The sequence below is a fragment of the Crassostrea angulata genome, chromosome 7 (assembly GCF_025612915.1).
Source record: "Crassostrea angulata isolate pt1a10 chromosome 7, ASM2561291v2, whole genome shotgun sequence".
NCBI lineage: Eukaryota > Metazoa > Mollusca > Bivalvia > Ostreida > Ostreidae > Magallana > Magallana angulata.
Window position 1 is genome coordinate 58635050 of NC_069117.1, and position 22954 is coordinate 58658003.

At 34.3% G+C, this 22954-nt stretch overlaps 2 protein-coding genes across 10 annotated transcripts in view; one reads left to right on the top strand and one right to left on the bottom strand.

Moving 5' to 3' along the window:
* Window positions 1-4482: 4482 nt before the first annotated feature.
* Window positions 4483-7707, bottom strand: LOC128193161 (uncharacterized). Its single transcript, XM_052866446.1, has one exon. It carries the CDS (start codon window positions 7493-7495, stop codon window positions 4697-4699), a length of 2799 nt encoding a protein of 932 aa, XP_052722406.1. The 5' UTR covers window positions 7496-7707; the 3' UTR covers window positions 4483-4696.
* A 9956-nt stretch (window positions 7708-17663) lies between these two features.
* LOC128193163 (uncharacterized) overlaps window positions 17664-22954 on the top strand; it is a 38923-nt gene continuing 33632 nt past the window's right edge. For 8 of the 9 annotated variants that reach the window (XM_052866449.1, XM_052866448.1, XM_052866455.1 and 5 more), the window contains exons 1-6: window positions 17664-17757; window positions 18042-18221; window positions 20487-20888; window positions 22010-22143; window positions 22237-22465; window positions 22651-22692. In XM_052866449.1, the coding sequence (XP_052722409.1) occupies window positions 18173-18221; window positions 20487-20888; window positions 22010-22143; window positions 22237-22465; window positions 22651-22692 (856 nt within the window). In that variant the 5' untranslated portion in view covers window positions 17664-17757; window positions 18042-18172. The remainder of the gene's footprint in view (window positions 17758-18041; window positions 18222-20486; window positions 20889-22009; window positions 22144-22236; window positions 22466-22650; window positions 22693-22954) is intronic. The other variant, XM_052866450.1, reaches the window with a different exon arrangement.

Consider the following 22954-nt stretch of genomic DNA (forward strand, 5'->3'; position numbering starts at 1 on the left):
GATTTCCAAAATTCGTCCATATAAAGAAATAGGAATATCAACTTTTGAAAAATTGTTTTTAAATTGTGAAGCACCAGTTTTGGATTACTGTAGTGAAGTGTGGGGCCTCCAGAATTATCATTCTATTGAAATGGTACAGAATCGAGCCCTACGTTTTTACTTAGGCGTTCACAGATTTACACCTTTACCAGCGCTACACGGGGAATTTGGATGGAAACTCTGTTATCATAGACACTGTATTAACGCCGTGCGATTATGGAATCGATTGCTGACAATGGAGGACGATCGGCTAACAAAGTGTGTTTTCCTGTGGGACTTTAATCAAACTGGTTTATCTAGATGGACATCACGTATTAAATCACTATTTGAATCCATGAATCTGTTATATATTTACGATAATTTATCAATCTGTGATGTTAATGAATTTGAAAACAAGCTGTTTCTTACTTATGAAAATGAATGGTTTAATGAATGGTTTTCGAGGGGTGTCAATTTCAACTGTTATCCTCCCAAACAGGCACTATTTATTTTGTTATACTGAATGTCTTTTTTAAAATTTTTAAGAAAATTTTACTGCTTTTATATAGGAATAACGTGAATTCTACAGCGAACCGTACGCGCATAATTTTCACGCATGTAACATTTTTTAATGTTACCCGTTGCCAAGTGCGTTGCTAACGCTGAGGGTAATAGTAAATATTATTAACTGCGTCTTAACCAATCAGATTTCAGTATTTAACATGAAAGTATAACAAAACAAATTGTTACATGCGCGAAAATTAGGCGCGTACGGTTCGCTGTAGAATTTACATTATTCCTTTATAAAAGGGCAGTAAAATTTTCTTAAAAATTAAGACATTCAGTATAACAAAATAAATAGTGCCTGTTTGGGAGGATAACAGTTGAAATTGACACCCCTCGAAAACCATTGTCAACCTCTGCTTTGCGTCGGTTAACAATGGTTTTCTCGGGGTGTCATTTTCAACTGTTACCCTCCCAGGCACTATTTATATAATATTGTACATACATGTATTACATCATTTTGCCATTAATTTTAAACCCAGCTGACAGTTTCTTTTTGTTATATATACAGTGTCAAAAGATAGTTGCATCATGTGCATGTACTTTCAGTAATTTTAAAAGCCATAAAAACATTTCAGTACTACAAAACACTTTAAATTTGTCAAATGATTTTATAAATGAAATATGTACTAATATACCAGTAAGTCACAAGTGATATATACTTTTTAAAGCAGTACAATGTATCACTTATATGACAACATCAGGAAACCTGGCTCAATCAATTCTGCACACACATGATAAATGTAATGAATGTGTAACTTCAATGGTGTAACTTCAAAGATATTTAGATATCCAGTGGACAGAAAGATATTAAATATATTGAACAAAGATCAAAGTCATAAACACTTATGTAACACTTATGTAACATATGATTGTCTGTATGAGTTTCAACTATCAACATTCTATGTACACCAAAATATGATTGCGTCAATAACAAAAACTAATCTGAAAAACATATTTCCAGCATAAGAAATTCATGGGATTTCTGCAAATCCCATTTTCTCAGAGAGTGTAAAACACATCTCTTAAAGTTTATAATATTTTCAAACTCCTGGTATTCCTTTCAGATGTTCCCACCCCTTAAAATACAGATAAACAAGCAGATTTGCAACAAGATGCCAATATAAACCTTTCCCTTTTACACAAGACATTGTAGCTATTTAGATGACTTTGCTTGGCTTTCAATCAGCTTAAACCAAATATATCTACATATGGAAAACAAGTTGTAAGTTTATTACATGACAAAGAAGTACCTTCTGGGCTTCAGCAGACTTGACTGGGTCATTAGCAATATCAAATTGACAATATTTTCTATATTCCTGATCTTCAGATCATCTGGAAGCCGCAGGTAAATCTGTAGATTAGAAGAAAAAAGATACACTAGCTATCATTACAAAGCTAAATGCTGTCATTATCAAAACAAAAGGGTGTGTACTAGATTACACCTTTTATGGGCACATGCAGTATCTGAGACATGGTCAAAACATGATAACAGCTATAACAACTCATTAAGTGGGAAATGACATATAACTATAAAATTTGTTATGGTTTTCATACTCTCTCTCTCTCTCTCTCTCTCTCTCTCTCTCTCTCTCTCTCTCAACATCTTTGTCAGCAATATTTCTAGTGCAATGTGGCATTATTGAAATATATATATATATATATATATATATGGTTCACGGATGCAAGGAAATCAATAACAATTACATGTACACTGTAATTACTCGCTCTCCTCTCTCTCTCTCTGAGTCTATCTCTCTCTCATACACTCTCTCTCTCTCTCTCTCTGAGTCTATCTCTCTCTCATACTCTCAATTACATAACAAATTCAGACCCTTGATTCATAAACACTCTCATCGTTAATAGATAAATAAGACATAAAGTTAACAGTTTGAATGAGATACAGATATCAAAACCACATGTACAGTGTACATTGTACGTGTCGAGGAAATTCTGTATGGAAATAACTTAAAGCATGATTGACACAAACTCAATGTTGTAGGAAAATCATACAATATTTTTTTAACGTATGCTACGTAACAATATGTGTAAAAACTGACTATAATACACCTGCATACACATTTCATACTAAAACATGTCTTTCAAGTCACATTTCACAACGACCATTAATTATCGACATTTTTGTAACATGTGTACTATACTTTATGCATTGTAGGCTTTTAAAAGAGTTTTTGATTAGTTTAACAATGTAAGTAAGTATGTTCTTACCCACGAATGACTACTCCTTAGCACGTTTTAGATTGTTGACAAAATTGTTGTGTAGCCGAGAAACTACAAAACATATAGTTCAAATATCTGGTGTCTTACCTGACAATATGCGGCAGACAACAGACAATGGTAAAAATATATAAGGAAAAACAGGGTAACAGGTGTGGTGCGGTATACGGCAGGATCAGAACTGGAGCTCCAGTAGGTTGGGGTGGACCAGGGTCAGAGGTCATGATAGTACAATACACATACAATAATACAATGCGTTTACACTACACTCCTCCCCGTTTTATAATAAAAAGATGAATGTATATATACTACAGTAGGTAGTCTCTTTTTGAAAAAGGTTGACAATACAAGATACTGAAAAATATGCTAACATTTCTCTAAACGAGTTTTGGAGGAGTTATATATTAAAACTACCATATGAAAATACAACGAGATTAAGTACAAATCCTACTTGAATTGGGCAGAACAATATCTAACCCTAAATTTAGCAGGAACATTACAATGTGATGGCGCTGTGGACATCAGCGTCCTAAGGCACCTACTATCTGATATTTTGAGTACTGGAGTTGGCTCATCGCATGCAGTATCGTCAATTAAGTAAACAGGACGTATATTTCTAAATATCTTGAGGATGTGCTGGTGCTGAAGTTGATCCTCCCCTCCTTTCACAGTTAGGGTACAGACAATGCAGAGCAAGGTAAGGCCTCTATGTAATGGAGTGATCAGAGTCCACTAACAAACACTAGTACGGTATGTACAATTATGTACCAACAAATTATTGTCTAAATGCAGTTTATTCTGGTGAAGTGAAGGTAGGTATATACCAAGATAAACAAGAACTAATGTGGGCCTATGTGGAAAAAGGCTCTGATCCATATGGTAAAATCTACAGCTGAGTTTAAGATGCAACATTCTTAGTCCGCCGTCTCATAATCCGCAGAACATTCTGCTCCGTCATGAACTTCGGAAAAGTCCTGTTGATCTAGCTGACTATTCTGTAACTTGGAAATGGTCTTCTGTTGCATTACATGTATGTCAGAATCCATAATTGTCTGTATGTATGTCTATACAAGCCTTTGAGGATGTTGAAGCAGTAGCTGATGTTTCCTATATATACCGGTAGATTAACTAACTTAACAGTAACGGAGAGCTATCAAAATACCAATTATTCAAAGCACAAAATGGATTAAATCTAATTATGACAATCACCCTGTCTTGACTAACAAATTATTTCTTGTATAATAAATAACAAAACAAACTAGTTTTACATGAAAAGGAATGCTTCTTTCAACTACACACTGTATCAAAATAAGAACAACCAAAAATATGAAAACATGGACGGGGAATGTTAACGATAAAATGCTGCATGACAAAGTATACTGTTAATGATAACCTATAAATGTGACATGACCCTGATCTTGGAACTTCTTCATCGACTGAAATACAAGGTACATGAATAACATACAGGTACTATGATAATCTAAGTATATTGAACTTCAGTAGTGCAAATGACAAGCATATAACATTCTACTGACTTGTTCAGAACATGATGCGTATCTTACATATTGAAACAAATGCATATTGTACCAGTATTTTGTTTATACTAACCTAGGAAAACTACTAGCAAATACTGTACTACATAACTAATATAATTGCCAAGTTCTAATACGAAAACTGGCTTTGAAACAAATGTCTACTAAAATAGTGATAGTCAGACAGTATTTGAGTTACTTTCACAACTGTATAGCATTTAATTGTTGTTCATACTGGTTTGTCAATGACATAAATTTATCAGCAGCTGCAAATGTCTTGATACATGTAACATTCTGCTTAATGAATCATAACAAGTTATTAACAAATTTACAGTTATTTCTCACTAGCAGTCATATTTCAGATGATTCTGCTCAAGATCAATTGCTTCCATTCCTTTTGTGATGGTCTGCATGTCTATGACCAAAGAGTCGACATGATTCTTCAGGGTGGACAGCCGTTGATAGACCTCAACATAGTGTCTCTTGACTGTCCGCAGCAAAGCGTCTTCTTTAGGTGTATCAAACACCTCTGGCTGCTCTCTTCCATCAGTCAGTGCCCCAGCAAGATCTGACATTTCATGTTCATTCCAAACATCTTGCCTATCATCTTCACCACAATCATTGTGTATGTTACCACTTTTTGTGTTAGCGTGATCTGGGGATGATTGCAGGGTTGACAATTGTTGCTTTGGAAGCATTGTTGCAGGTTGTTGCTTGATAGTGGTCAGTGTCATCTGCTGCTCTTGTGAACATTCTATAAACTGTTGGTGTGGTGAGAGCGACATGATTGGCTGATGTTGAGGTTGTGCCATGTATTGTTCAGGAGGCAACTGAAGTGCTAGGAGTGGCGCAAGTACACCTTGCAAATGTGGTTGTTGGCACTGCTGCAATAACATGAGTGTTTGCTTAGATCCATGGGGTTGTGTGTTCCATGCATGGTCAGAACAAACACTTGCTTTAGCTGTTAAAAGGATATTGCCAGACACTGAAGAAGAACCCTGGTCAGATACCTCAACAGTTAGCGGTTTTAAAGCGCCCACTGTCTGGACCGACTCAGAATTGTAGCAAGGCATCTGCATCTTGGAAATCTTCTCCACATTACCTGGAATAGATTCAGTACTGGCTGAAGCCATTAGTGGTACATAACCACCTTGCAACTTTGCCGGATTGACTTGGTACTGAATGCTACCCGTAACTGTCAAACCTGCTCCAGGGGGAGGTATGTCACTGCCATTTAACAGAGTTGGACTGACTTGATCCGTTAGGCCTGGGGTAAGATCCAGCATCAGAGCTGGTGCCATACATGTATTTTGGCATGGTACATTTTGCAGTATTTGACATGGTACATCTCGCATTTGAGTTTGTTGATGTACTTGACCAACATGGTATACACTTGGCCTGCTTTGCTGCATTGTGTAATGCTGTGGTGGAGAGATAATCTGATCAAGTTGTGTCTGATAATTGTGTTGTTCCGGCTGTTGCATGTTGATTTGGGTCTGCAGTGTTTGAGTGTAAATCTTTTGTGTCTGCTGATTTAGCGTAGGCAATGTCGGAGCATGTACCTGTTGTGTGAGCTGATCTTGTGTTGTTATTTGTTGAGAGTTAACCTGCTGTGTAGGTTGAAATTGTGTTCTCAATGGTTGCATGTTAGCCTGTTGATTGTATTGTACAGTCTGCTGTTGTGTACATTGAAGAAACAGGCTGGGTTTTTGTGAAACTTGTTGTGGCTGCAGTTGTTGAAAACCTGGTGGTGGTTGAATATGATTGTGTGTCAGTGCCTGTTGTTTAGTGCTGTTTAGCATAGCCTGATTTGGTGTACACGGCAGATACTGATTGGAAGTATTTGAGTTCTGAGTTGATTGAACTGGTTGGTACAATGTTTGTGACATAACCTTGAGATCAACACCTTGACCAGTACATGGAATGTAACCCGCTTGTGGTGTAGTGACTGTTACCAGGTTTGAGTTTGTATCTTGACCACTGAATGGTACGGAACCGCCATGTGGCACAGGTGCAATGTTTGTAAGTGGTACCATGTTGGCATTTGTACCATGAACACTTATTGGTACGTAACCACCCTGTGGTATGGATGCATTGTTTGTAGGTGGTACATTATTGACGTTTGTACCCTGACCACTAATCGGTAAGTAACCGCCCTGTGGTATAGGAGTACTGTTGGTATATGTACCTGGTACCATGTTGAGATTCGTACTATGACTACTCATCGGTATATAGATGCCCTGTGGTATTGGTACGCCGTTGGTAAATGGTACATTATTGACACTTGTATCTTGACCACTTATTGGTACGTAACCACCCTGTGGTATGGATGCATTGTTTGTAGGTGGTACATTATTGACATTGCTTTCCAGACCATTAAATGGTACATAACTACCCTGTTGTATGCGTACATTGGTAGTAGATGGTACTATATTGACATTGGTTTCCAGACCATTAAATGGTACATAACTACCCTGTTGTATAGGTATATTGGTGGTAGATGGTACTATGTTGACAATAGTACCCTGACCATTGAATGGTATATTGCCGCTTTGTGGTATGGGTACACTGGTGGTCGGTAGTACTGATGCCTGAGAAACCGATGACTGGAAACTGCTTGCTGCCTGGGAAGGAAATCCACTTAGACTTGATGTTGTTTCATATGGCATCATTAACCCCTGAACACTTGGCGGTATGGAACCAGTCGAACCACCCTGTGCCTGGGAAAATGTACCAGTGTAACTTGTTCCAGTGGCCCTTGAAACGGTATATCCAGTTGGCATCATTCCATTGACATTTGACGGTAAATAACCTCTCTGTGTCATGGAAGAACTTCCAACTAACATATTTGTGTTATTTTCTGGTCCCATTGAAACACCTGACATTACCCCCCATGGATTTAGAATAGCACTTTGTGGAGGGTATTGAGCTGAATATGGTGTTTCATATGGTGCAGGGATTCCACTGTAATGTTGGTTGAATCCTGGAGGGGCATTATGACCATGTAGCACTGTACCTGTCTGCAGGGAAAGTTGGCCTGTAGACACTGGACCTACTAATGGTTGCTGAAATGCACTCTGTGCACTCACCCCCTCACTAATATATCCAATGTTGATTGGATTATAATACATATTGTTGATCATATTGATGGTAGGTCAATGATTTGTCCATTATTGACTGCATAGTTGACTGCATGCTGGTGATCACAAGTAATCAGTTCTAACTTTAGTAATTTCAAAGCCTGAACTAATTTTGACAAATAAATGAAATATCTCTAACTCAAAAATTTGTTTTAAAACAGAGACTGAACAATAATAACCTAGTTCAGTGAAAAAACAATTTGAAAAATTTAGAAAAAAAAAAAAAAAATTCTCTTTTTTTTTCTTAAACAATTTCCCCCCTAAAGTGTAATTTTAAAAAATCTGAAAAATTAACATATATAACAGCCCAAACTACTTGAACTTATGAAATGTTCAACTAATTTAATACAATTTAATTGTCAACAGATATGAAAAGACCTTATGATATTGTGAACTTATCAAATAATGCTGCCCACAACTGATATACTGCAACAGCAGCAAAAAAGTTCAAGAAAATATTTCAAAATATCAATTCTCCTTATGAATAAAGTAAATGTTCATTGCAAACAATATAATAACCTTCCTTAAAACTACTAACTAAAGCTTGAAAATATATTCTATAAACTACTAACTAGTCTAATGTAAACAAACACGTTTTCAGAAAAGTGAAATCGAAAGTGAAAGTTACTTTCACTTTAAAACGTCACAGTCGATTTGGCGCTAAAAATGGCGACAGACAAGACGACCGAAACAGTAAACAAAATGTCAAAAATATGAAAAACATTCTCTAGGCAATAATACTACAAATATGACTTTCAAAGTTAGATAAACACTTGAGTGTGACAATATACTACATAAATACGAAAAATAATTGAAAAACTACGAAAATTTTATATTCTTGAACACGTATTTACAATTCACGCTTATCATGCATGAGAAACGGTCACCCACGTGTTTACAGAAACACGAGTGATAAAAATACAAGACGAATTATACTAAATTTCGCTCTAAGTACGCTTATGAAAATGCAAGTAAACGACAATACACAACAGAAAAAAAATAATGACAATATTGAGTTCCGATATGAAAATATCACGACGCCGCACGTGCTAACTGTCAGCACGCCGTGACAAAAACACAATATGAAAACATGAAATAACCGGTCAAATTGTAGGAATAACGCACCTGACGCTTATAATAAACGTCCAATGCAACAAAATAATGCTCAAAAACGAACTTGACCGAGAAAATCCAACCGGCGATATCTGTATCGCCGTGTGGACAAAAATACACAAAAAATACGATAAAAGTTTACCGGCGACGCCAATGTTGTGTAGCCGAGAAACTACAAAACATATCCTACCGGCGACGCCAATGTTGTGTAGCCGAGAAACTACAAAACATATAGTTCAAATATCTGGTGTCTTACCTGACAATATGCGGCAGACAACAGACAATGGTAAAAATATATAAGGAAAAACAGGGTAACAGGTGTGGTGCGGTATACGGCAGGATCAGAACTGGAGCTCCAGTAGGTTGGACCAGGTAAGGTTGGGGTGGACCAGGGTCAGAGGTCATGATAGTACAATACACATACAATAATACAATGCGTTTACACTACAAAATCGAGGATTGCTGTTCAGAGTGTTTCATGCTGAACAAAATTTAACGAGATAAGGCTAATCACCCCAAACTTCGACTTCACATTAATAAACAATTGTTCTGCAACTTTAAATAATTTAAAAGCTTGCCAATATAAGAAACAAAAACTTTTACTTACTTTTTCCATTTAAACTCCTCTCTCGATTTTCACGAGTATGAGACTGGTCACGTTAAAATCCCGAGATATACGAAGTTTTGACTTTCTCTGTTTTTTCATTCTTTCGTGAATATAAAAACCAGAAAGGTTCCGATTATGCTAATAAGGCTGTGAGGTGTGTACTATCATACTATGAATGGTTGTATGAATGAATGAAGCGGTGTGAATGTAAACAAATGAACGATGGGAAATGAAAACATGAAATGTTGAAATAAGTGAACGCAAATATGAATACTAATTAAAAAAATTAATCCTGTGACATATACAAATATTCTTTAAAAACATATGTTTTTTAAAGAAATATATTGATATCACACAAAACAGCAATTATACGCGAAAAATTTATTATGAATAAAATAGTTATTACAAATTTAAAGGGATAATATGTAAAATTAAAAATATTCATTTATAAAGTTTCATTTTTAACCGCCCCCCCCCCCCCCCCCGTTGAAAATAATAAATATAAACTAGAGCAAAGCTCGTTGCAAAGCAACGAGTGGGTCTTCCGTTAATGTCGGAAGTAAAGCCGGAAGTTCCTGTAAGAAGCAGACCTCTTAAACCAACAACAAGAGTAACTAAAATAAAAAGATGAAAAAATCGAATTATTCCTGGTACGACTTCACAAAATCCGAATGATTTTAAGTACGAATTAACAAAAACCTTTCTGATTTTAAGAACGACTTGACCAAAAAAAAATCCGAATGTGTTCAAGTACGACTTAACAATTATTTTTGGTACGAATTAATTTTACTTTGAACATTACGCTATTTTTTAAACCAAGGAAGCAGAATCAAAATTTCCGGAAAATCAATTTTTAAACCCCGATATCTCTGTAATGCATCGTCCAATTTTCAAACGGATTTCAGATTTGAATTTACCATGGCAAGTTCTATAAGACTGTAGTATTGTATCATTTTGTTCAAAAAAATGAAAATTTCCAAAAATTGGAACTGCTTCCGGTTTTGAGCAAATTTGATGAACAAAATTTTAAACCCCCCAGTACATTAAAGAATTGATACATCTATCATCAGTAAAAATTTCAAAGCCATATTTTTAAAGTTTACGGAGATTTCTTCCGGACAAAATCACTTTTTTTAAATTTAAAAATGGCCGCCAAATTTGAACGGAAGTGACGTAAATGCTGAAACTTTAAAATCTTTGAGGCATGGTAACTTTACAAAAGCTCTGAAAATTTCATTGAAATCAGATGAAAACTTTTTGAGATATAAAGCCGAGAAGGAGTCAGAAAAAAAATAAAAAATAAAATAATAATAAAAAGAAACCGAAGAAAAACAAAAGGGTCTTCCGTTGGAAACGGAAGACCCTAATAAAAAGAAACCGAAGAAAAACAAGAGGGTCTTCCGTTGAAAACGGAAGACCCTAAAAATAAATATGTATAAACTGATAATTTTGAATTAAATAAACTCAAATTATAATATTGATTCCTTATTTTGTGCTTCTTTGCTGTTGAATTTTGAACCGGTTTCATGATCAAAATTCCACGATGCGGGTCAATTTTCAATGGATTAGGGTCTTTATTCAACACCTTTCGTCTCATTATTCAACGTGGAAAAATTACCCCCGGGTCAATTTTCAACCCGGGTCAAAATTCTTCGTTACACCGGCTCGTGCACTATGTATCAAACCCTGACTACTATTTAGGCATAGTACATGCACAACATAACACTATTATATAATTATAAGTCATAAAATGTTAAAAAGTACTATGTATACTATTGCTAAACCTCTGTGTATATTATTTAATCGCTCTTTAAGAGATTGTACGTTTCCAAGCTCCTGGAAAATATCCCATGTTCTTCCTTTATATAAGAAAGGTGATTCATCTCAAATGTCAAATTATAGACCTGTTTCTTTGTTAAGTTGTGTATCAAAGATAATGGAGCGAATTATTTTCAAACATGTGTACAATTATTTTCATGACAATAATCTTTTTTATTAATATATATATATATCAAGCTGTATTTTTACCTGGCAACTCAATTGTTTACCAGCTTATAGAAACATACGATCATATTTTAAAAGCAATTGATCAAGGCCAATCATGTTGCATGATATTTTGTGACTTGTCAAAAGCGTTTGACCGCGTCTGGCATAAAGGTTTATTGTTTAAACTCCATACTTATGGTATCACAGGGAATCTGCTAAAATGGTTTAATAGTTATCTTGTTAATAAAAAGCAAAAGGTTATGTATCGAGAAGTGTTGTCGTCTACAAAGCCTGTGAATGCCGGGGTGCCTCAATGCTCTGTCCTTGGGCCATTGTTATTTCTTATTTATGTAAATGATATAGCAGATAATATGTTAACATTCTGTAGACTTTTTGCAGATGATAATAGTTTACAACATGCTGCAATCAATGTACAAGATATAGAATTTATTCTAAATCAAGATCTTTTAAATCTGGAAATTTGGTCTAAGAAATGGCTTTTGAGCTTCAATCCTTCAAAAACCAAAGCAGTTCATTTTAATATTTAAAAAAATACTGTAAATCCCTTGTTAAAGTTTCAAGATCGTGATTTGGAATTCGTGTCTTCTCACAAACATTTAAGTGTTAATTTTTTCTGAGGATCTTTCATGGACAGTTTATATCAACTCTATTATAGCAAATGCTCAAAAGAAATTGGGACTAATGAAAAAACTCAAATTTAAACTTAATAGAAAGTCACTATCATTGTTATATACTTCATTTATAAGACCTCAGTTAGAATATGCATCTGGTGTATGGGGCGGGTGCACTTTCACTGATTCCGAAAGGTTAGAACAAATACAATTGATTGCAGCAAGAATCGTCACAGGATTACTATTTTTGCTTCTAGGGATTCTCTTTATTTCGAAACAGGGTGGGAAACACTTGATAGTAGAAGGAAAATGTCCAGGCTGAAAACCATGTATAAAATTGATAGAAATTTTTTTACCCAATTATGTAATGGACATTTTCCCAAATAAACGTGTTAATGCATCCAATTATTTTACAAGAAATGCACACAATTATAGAATACCAAAATGTCGTTTACAATTGTATAAATCTTCATTTGTTCCCACTGTTGTTAATGAATGGAATGCGCTTTCAAAGGATGTCCGTGAAAGTGACTCCATTCGCATTTTCAAAGAAAAAATACATGTTTCTATCATAAATCAGAATGATATTACCTGTCGAACAAAACCTGATTTTTAGCTCACCGAGACGAAGTCAAGGAGAGCTTATGCTATACCCTCGGCGTCGGCGTCGGCGTCCGGACCTGGTTAAAGTTTTTGTTGCAGGTCCTGTATCTAAGCTATTACTTGTCCTATCTTCACCAAACTTGCATGGATGATGCATCTGGACCTACTTATGGACTTGAAAGACTTGGATGCTGAATCTGGGTCCTAAATTTCAGATGCTGGAGGAGGTTAAGGTTGCTGGACCAGGTTAAAGTTTTTGTTGCAGGTGCCCTTTGATAGCAGTATCTTAGTTACTGCTGGTCTGTACTTCACCAAACTTGCATGGATGGTGTGCCTTATGATACTGATGCACCAGACAGGCTTGAGTGCTGAATCTGAGCTATAGGTTTCGGATGCTGGAGGAGGTTAAGGTTTTTGGAGCAAGTTTTTGTTGCGGGTGCCCATTGATAGCAATATCTAAGTTACTACTGGTCCTAACTTCACCAAACTTGTATGGATGATGCGTCTTATGATACTGATGCACCTGACAAGATTGAATGCTGAATCTGAGCAATAGGTTTTGGATGCTGGAAGAGGTAAAGTTTTTTAGAGCTGGTTAAAGTTTTTGTTGCAGGTGCCCTCTGATGATTAATCTTAGTTACTTCTGGTCCTAACTTCACCAAACTTGTATGGATGGTGCGTCTTATGATACTGATGCACCTGACAAGCTTGAATGCTGAATCTGAGCAATAGGTTTCGGATGCTGGAAGAGGTTAAGGTTTTTAGAGCTGGTTAAGTTTTTGTTGCAGGTGCCCTCTGATGATTATATCTTAGTTAATACTGGTCCTAACTTCACCAAACTTGTATGGATGGTGCGTCTTATGATACTGATGCACATGACAAGCTTGAATGCTGAATCTGAGCAATAGGTTTCGGATGCTGGAGGAGGTTAAGGTTTTAAGAGCTGGTTAGATAAAGTTTTTGAAACAGGTGCCCTCTGATGATGATATCTTAGTTATTACTTGTCCTTACTTCACCAGACTTCCATGGATGGTGTGTCTTATGATACTGATGCACCTGACAGGCTTGAATGCATAGTCTGGTTTCGGATGCTGGATAAAGTTAAGTTTTTAGGAACAGGTCACATGTTTAATAGATGATAGTACTATTTCAAACTTGCCTAGTTGATTTAACTGTAATATGAATGAATCGCAGAGGTAGCTTCAGATGCAGAGCTTGATCTCCATTATCAAGGATGCTAAAAAATAAATCTTAGTTATTACTGGTCCTAACTTCACCAAACTTGAATGGATGGTGTGTCTTATGATACAGATGCACCTGACAGGCATGGATGCTGAATCTGAGCCATAGGTTGCGGATGCTGGAGGAAGTTAAGGTTTTAATTGCTAGTGCCCTCTGATGATGATATCTTAGTTATTACTGGTCCAAACTTCACCAAAATTGCACAGATGATGCGTCTTATGATACAAATGCACCTGATGGGCTTAAATGCTGAATCTGAGCCATAGGTTTCGGATGCTGGATGAGGTTTAGTTTTTTGGAACAGGTCACATATATTTATAGATGATAGCTTGCATAGTTGATTTAACTTTATTATAAATTAAATGCAGAGGTTGCTTCAGAAGCAGAGCCTGATCTCCATTATCAAGGATGCTAAAGAAATCTCCTACCTCACTCAAACCAGCTCGATAGATAGATGTGTTTGTTGATAAATGATATAACATGATTCCTATGATAAAGTATTGTATGATATGAAACAATATTGTTTGATATGATACAATATGATGTTATATGTTATATGTTATATTATAAAAAAGTTACACGATACGATATGATATTGTATCAATTTTTTTGATATTTTATGATATGATTATGTATCATGATATTGTTATGTATAGTATTGTATATTATGATACACTATTGTATAATATTATATTGTATTTTTAATTTATTATTTTATCACATGATACAATTACATAAGATATTGCAAAATATTATATTGTATCTAATGATACAATATTGTATATTCTATAATATTGTATCATACAATATTGTATAATATGATATTGGTTTCAGTAATATGGAATTATATCACATGAAATTGTATTATATGATATTGTAATATTATATAATATTGTATCATACGATATTGTATGATATGATATTGGTTTATATGATATATTATCATATCACATGAAATTGTATTATATGATATTGTAATATATTTTATTGTGTCATATGATGCAATATGTATAATATAATAATGTATTTTATAATATTTTACCATATCACATAATATTGTATCATTTGATAAGATACAATGTTGGAATCAAATTATATTGTATTATATGATATAATATCATATAATGTATCAAATATGTTTCAGTGTCATTCAATACAATATCATTCTATATTATACAATATAATATCATGTTTCAGTGTTATGATGTATTATGTAATATGATATTGTAATATGATACTATATTGTAGTATATTTTATGATATTGTATTATGTGATCAAATACAATAAGGTATAACACAATACAATGTCATATCATACGTTACAATATCAAATCTCATTATTGTTTATTACGGTATTTTATTTATTATATGATATATATTATATTAGAAATATGACATGATGCAATATTTAATTTTATATCATTGTATTGATTAACATATTAACATATGATTATCATAAAAAAAATTATCAGATGATATACGATATTTTGTCAAAACAGAATCCATGAATATCCAAGATCATAAAGTATGATTTTCATATAAATTGATAAAGGTGGTCTTATGAAGGTGATGTCTCATAAGGGTGATGCTCCGTCTCGGTGAGCTTAGTAATCTATGATTACCTATATTTTTACTTATGGTGACAGATTTTTTAATATTATTCATACTAGACTTCGTCATAATTGTGTACTAAATAGTGATCTTTTTCGTTGTAATATTATTAATAGTCCACTCTGTTCGTGTGGCAAGCTCGAAGACACTTATCATTATTTTTTCACTTGTAATGAATATAAAGAGGCCAGAAATATTATGCTTAATTAAATTTTCAATATTGTAAATTTAAATATTGTTAATACTCATGTCCTTCTTTGGGGCGACAACGCAATCAGTGTCAGCGAAAACAAACATTTATTTTCTCTAGTTTATCGTTATATCAAAGGTACAAAAAGATTTAGTTGATGTTTGTACACCATTGAAAATTTATATATAACTGTCATATGATCTGTTGACCTTACATGTTGTGTATACATTATTTTTACTGTATTATATACTTGTATTGGGAGAGGGCGATATAAGTTTTTGAACTTGTGTCCAATCCCTGTTGTAATTTTTGTACAATAAAAATATGTTCAAATCATAACGGGTGCGGAATTAACGGTACTTTCTGCAACGGAACAATACTTATAGTCACGCTGTTTATTGGCATCATTATTGAACTCAACTATCAATATGTACACGATGTTGTTAAATTCACGGAAAATAGTCCAAACGTGAACATAGTGTAATTAAAAACACCGTATTGATTTCCACGTCTACAGTATTAATATTAAGGATTGTTATACTTTCATGTTAAATACTGAAATCTGATTGGTTAAGACGCAGTTCATAATCCGTTCTATTACCTTCAGCGTTAGCAACGCACTTAGCAACGGGTAACATTAAAAAATGTTACATGCGCGAAAATTATGCGCGTACGGTTCGCTGTAGAATTTACGTTATTCCTATATAAAAGCAGTAAAATTTTCTTAAAAATTAAGACACTCAGTATAACAAAATAAATAGTGCCTGTTTGGGAGGATAACAGTTGAAATTGACACCCCTCGAAAACCATTGTCAAGCTCCGCTTCGCGTCGGTTGACAATGGTTTTCTCGGGGTGTCAATTTCAACTGTTACCCTCCCAAACAGGCACTATTTATATAATATTACCCTCTTATCCTTACTACCTTACTTCAGAAAAGACAAACATATTGATACACAAGTTTATAATCCTCTTATCCTTACTAACATGTTTCAAAAAAAGGCATACATATTGATACAAAGGTTTATAACCCTTTTACCCTGACTTCCCTGTTTATGAAGAGACAATCGTATTAATAACGATTTAAAAAATCAGTTTGATGCGTCACTCTGACTTTGAGATGTACATGTGTAAAATGGAGGGCTTTAATACTGCTTTAGATGTAGTCACACGAGACAATCACCATTTCTTACATTGTTATGTACTGTAGACTGAATTAATTAAACAATTACCTATATTTATAGATAATATGATTGTATTACATTTGATACTGTAATGTCATTAGCTCTTTTTTTATAATTAAAAATGCGATTCCAATTTATATCTTTAGATATTAATACAAACGACACAACGATATTCAGCTGTAATTTTTTTCATTTTCAGAGAAATAATAAATTTAAACAATAAATTGTTTGTAATAACAGCTCTAGAGCATTAGAGAAGGAGCCTTGGTTGTTATCTGGATAACAACTATTTTATAGGTAAGCCAGTGATGTTATACAAACGACCATATCAACATTAATGTTAAATCTAGCATATCTCTCTATCTCTCTCTCTCTCTCTCTCTCGTGATAATTTTTTTTTATTTTAGTACTTTTATTTAGTATCAAATTCCACTTGCATGTTGAACAGGAGAAAATGTTTTTGGCAAAACAGTGTTTTTTGTATACTCTTATGATAAATATATAGACATTTATATTTTGCTACATGTTGTACACCCCGCGTTAATAGTCTACTGCATGTAGGAATTTGTCATCTATACATGTATTATATTTCCTGTGTTTGCAAAGTTGTGTAAAGCATTTATGTCATTCAACTATTGTATTATAACCCTGTTTGCAGCCAAAACAATTTTCCCATTTAACTAAAAAAAAATACACCCACACTAGCACTGGACTTGAAACTACCGTTCTTAAAGCATACTGATCGGTCCAGTGATATATCATTCTCCACTCCCTTTTTTCATGCCAATACACATCTATATTAAGCAATTCTTTGGAATTTGATCTTGCAAAAACATGGCTATAGTGAATATCAACAAAGCACTTTTCTGACATCAAACTATATTATTTTAAAACATCGTTTTGTCAGTATAATGTATAATTTATCTAGAACTTATCAGAAAATAAGTAATAATTACGAATAACAACTTCCGTAGAATCTACCATCCGTATTCCCCCACTGTGTACCCCACGTGTATCTGGTCACGGCCTTGATTTCTTTACTATGACATACCCTTTTTATTGTCGGAATTCATACCATTTTACAGCGTCCTGTATATAGGTAAACATGTTTACAGTATATGTTCATAAACTTTTGTGTTATGTTCATAAACTTTTGCATTATATTCTTCCTTTAACGACTTCAAAATTATACATGTATCAGGACTATTGGGAGATATTTTATTATGTTCGGGCGTCATTGTACTCTTTCCTATCTTTATTGCTTTTTTCGAAGCTACCGGAAAGGACAATGATATATTACACCTGTGTAGAAGACTGGGGAACAGACACTACTGTGCAAATAAATGTACATGTAATACCTGTGTATTTTACTTCCTATTTTAGGACGCGCTTCATTTTGGCGTTTAATTATCATCGGTAGATTGGGGGCTCTAAAAGGGTCTATTTACGTATAACTGGGATTGAAGAAAAAAGCAAACTGTCTATATACCTGTGATCAAACAAAAACATAAAGCATGACTTCTGCATTTGTGTGTGCCATTTTGCTTAGCGTCAGGTTACTTGGTGAGTATTCATGTTTCATATTAAGGCCAAAATAAATTAATAGTGGGTTTCCTATTCCAGCTTGAAAAAAATATGGTAGGTAGGTAGGGAAAACATTTTATTTTATTTATAAACATTTTTTTCCGTTGTCATTAAGTTTTTACCCCCCTGGTGATGACACTTTCGAATTGTTATTGCTAACAATGTGTTTGGCAAGCACGATGCCATTTTCCACAAGAAATCGCTGTCAAAATAAATCTTTAAATTGGTGTAGAGTATGGACTATATATAAGTAGTTTCCAATCTTATGAATGCATTGGTCATGACCTACATGTGTTTCTGCTAGAAAGATGATATCAAATTTTTCAATTTGTTTGAGAAAAATTGCATCGTTTAACTTGTTATATGACTTGCTCATAAGGCCCCCTACATTCCAGAAGCCCATTTTGATCGATGAGTAAACAAAAGATGAACTAGTATGTGTTTTCTCAAACACGGAAGTGACTAAGATTGGAATTTCTAAAAGTAAAACCGGAATCGTTGATATCCGGATTAATATATCGACGATAAAATGTTTAGGGTTGGGTATATTTTTAGGGTCGGTCGGGGAACTGGAAACACACTATTAATTTATCTACGCCTAACCTGTATTTATTTTCCACGAATTTTCAACATTTAATATTCCAAAGACCTTATCTACAATATAACAATTTTTCTTAGAAAAAAGAATGCATAATTTTTTTACATATATATCCTCATTAGGCTCACACGGAAGATAAACGCTTTTTTGTTAGTTAAAACTCTTTCAAAACAATGTGCTACAATGAAAAGTTTGAAATTATTCTCGTAACTGGTTTAAATAGTTCACTATGGATATAATATCCAAACGAGATATCAATTATCAGTGCAAATTATGAAGTTTATATTTTGCAAGATATATGATGAATTCTCATTACGAGAGACCATATGTTAAACTGTTGGTTTACAGGGTTTTTTGAAATGAGCGAGCACTACTGCTAGAAAATGGGGGAATAAGATGGCGCAAATGCCAATTCGGTTTAGTAGTGAAATACAATTTTGAATTTATTTTCCCCCAATTACATCTATTCAAATATGTTATAATAAAACTTTGCAAAAGCAAAATTTCTAACTATAGTCAGTTTTTAATATATTTAACAAAAAATAAGAAAAAAATTATTGTCGGAAATTTTGGTGGTATCGAACCCCTAACATAAAAACCCTAGATATTTAAGGTTAGCTTATGCCAGGTGCTCTAACCACTGAGCCATTTCAGACACAACAAAGTGGGTTTTTTAAATTTTATGTGTGACTAAGGCCACGAACTACCGGACTTGTATTATTTTTTCAAAACGTTCATTTGTTGGGATACAAAATTATATTTTTAATGTATAGTGGGTCATCTCTCCACGTTTTTGTTGATTGAAATCGGTTTGTTTTCCAATAGACCTTAACTAGACTATGAGAACAATATGGAGCACAGACCCACTCTATAAAAGAAAATGCCCTGAAGTTCTAAAAAGTGACAGTATTTGCAGGTTTTGATACGTACACGCCTGTTTGAGTCAACATATTCCAAGTATTGAACATACCTATAGGTTAAAAATCAATGATTCGTAAAATATATATTGTGTTCAATGATTTAAAAAAAAACCAATAAAATTTATTGATACTTTAATTTTTCAGTAGCCTGTCCGACCGCGTATGGGCAATTTACACACCTTATCCACCCATCTTCTTACTCCAGTATAGCAGTTTTAAAACTTCTATGGGAGGGGGGTTGGAACAAAGTGATATATATAGTTGTTATATTAAAAAAATGGATATAAAATTACTGAATAAAAAAGCAAACGATAAACAAGATCTATTTTTTTTTCACAAAACCAAAAGATCATAGATGTCATAAAATAATACAAAACGTTGTTGATTTAAGACCCATCTTATCATAGATGATACTTTATTTTTTATATGTATTATCTATTTAATTTTTTTTCAGTATCCACAAGATGTAATCATTATTCATTAATGTTTAAAAATGAGCATCACACTAAAATATAGTTTATAGAAAATATTTCTATTTTTTATTATTATTTTTTTTTGGTTGGGGGGGGGTGTCTTTACTATGATTTATATTTGAATTTTTTAGTTTTTTGGGGGTGGGGTTAAGGAGAAGGGGGCTGTAATTGTTAGATCGGAAAAACCTTAAAAATTTTGGGAATTGATTTAGACATTGATGAGCGATGTATACTTTTTAAATTTTATCCTCAGCATCTGCACAGAACATTCAGATACAAGCCCTCCCGCCGACTGTCAATTACGGGGAGAATGATTTGGTCATCGTGTGTTCCATCACCAACCCTTCACAACTTGCTGCAGTGTACTTCATAGAGCTACAGAGGAACTCTAGTACATTGTTTGATGGTGTAGTGTCAGTAGTTACAGGACAAACATCACCAATACAATGGAAGGACTTTGCATTACGGAACCGGGCCTCTGCCACTGCGAGCATAGACCCTCCAAGCACTGCACAACTGAGATTGACAATAGACAAAAACAGTGTACAGTGTCCTTCTGACTTTAAGATGTACATGTGTAGAATGTCTGGCTTTAGTTCTATTGCATCTGAAGCAGTCACACAGGAGACAAGTCCAATCATAATTTCCTACATTGGTATGTACTACTTACTGATCCTATTTAATAATAATTACTGGTACTTGTTAATGTATCTATAAACAAAATGCAGTTGTTCTTTATGAATGGAAATTGCTTAAATAGAAGATGATGTAAAGTGAATTTGATAATCTGGCAATATTTTCACACTGTAATAGTTCGTCACAACAACTCTTTTAGAACTCTTTATCTTGGTGTAATGAAGTTTTGACCCAAAATACTGTGCCTTTGTTTCTGGGTTTTAAAAATGTGTTCCTTTTTCCTACAAATGTCATACACCAAGATGTTATTAAAAGTTGTTCCCATAGGTAGTTTATGATAAAAATGAAAATGTTAACATTTGAACAAGCAACCTTCAACAACGGACAAAACACGGATATATCATCTGAGTCATACGGGTGTTCGTATGATTAGAGGTTGTGACGCTAGAAAGAGCCTCAATTATAAGAAACTAAATTTTGATGAACTTTTTTTATTCAATATTCTATATTATTGTGAGCTAAACAAACTCTATAAACGTCAATCCTGTCCTCAAGCACCTGTGCCCCAGATGGTATAGATTCAAGTTTGTTTGAATAATAGTCCAGGGGTAGGGTGAGACCACAATGGGGGATGAATTTGTACATAGATATATAGAGAAAATCTTTAAAAATCTTCTTTTAAAGACTATTTGGCCAGAAAAGCTTAAACTTGTGTAGAGGCATCCTCGGGTAGTGTAAATTCAAGTTTGCAAAATCCCAGTCCCTAGTGGAAGGGCGGGGCCGTGATGGCTGTTTGAATTTTTACATAGGAATTTACAGAGAAAATCTTTAAAAATATTCTTGGAAAGTTTTCGGTCCAAAACTCAGTACTTAGTGTGAAAGCACAGGTTATGCAGATTTAAGTTTGATGAAACCATGATTCCCTAGAGAAAAGTGGGGCCACGAAATGGGGGGGGGGGGGACATAGGAACAGAGAGAAAAAAAGGGGTGGATAAAAATTGGATAAAAAAGAGGGTCTATTCAAGAGTATAATCATCCACGAAATCGTGCAAAAAATAGTTGCGCTATGGAACAATGCACTTACAATCGAACAACCCTTGTATGCACATTAAGATGAGAGGCGCTGTTTTTGGTTTTCAGTGAAGCCAGCTGTAATTGAAGTGCCCCGGGTGAAGATCCTGAATGAGCTCTATGATACGCCAGATCGACAGTTTCCTGTTGGAACTGCGATAACATTAACCTGTCAAGGACAGGTAGGAAGTGACGGAAGCAACGTACGTATCACTGGCCCATGAACATAGAAGTATGTTAAATATTTATAAGATCTTTTGGTCACCTTTAACGTTTCGTATATTTTATTATTTTAGACTATCAGATGGTGCGCCCAAAAGACCAATGAAATCATGTTCACCGGATTGCCCCAGACCCCGATCAACTCAGAGGCCTCTCTATCAGGGTGTCAGTACACAAGGTCCAGTACCATCACATACAACCTGACCAGTCAAGACACCTTTACAAAGTTCTTATGCGAGTCAGGAGATACCGGTTTGTGTGGGACGGGGACCGCCATACAATATGTCAACATCAGCACTACTGGTAAATTTTCATAGTTTATAGAATACCTTAGACGATTTGATTGCACTGTTTAATTCTTATTTTATTTCAGGGCATCGATATTCTTTAAAACATGCAGAAATTTATGATGATTCCATTCAAACACATATAACCTTCATTTGCCGGACATTTCGTAAATGAAGTATTTCAATCATTGTCTTTATCAGTTACAGAAGGGTCCTCTACCACCAGTGCTCCTTCAACAGATGGTATGTGAATTAAAACAAAATAAAGACCAAAGTATGTTATGTTCAGTTGTTCCATCGTTTTTTTAATTCATAGTGTCTCAGCACCAAGAAAAAGTATTAAATTCAATCACATTAGCCTGATTTTAATTTCCTGTCTTTACCCTAATATGTACACTTTGTATGTACTTGCATGCTATCTTCAAAGAATTTCATTGACCGAGACAACTAGTTATGGGTTGGGAAAATCCTTTTTATGTTATCAAAGAAATAAATTATTAACCTT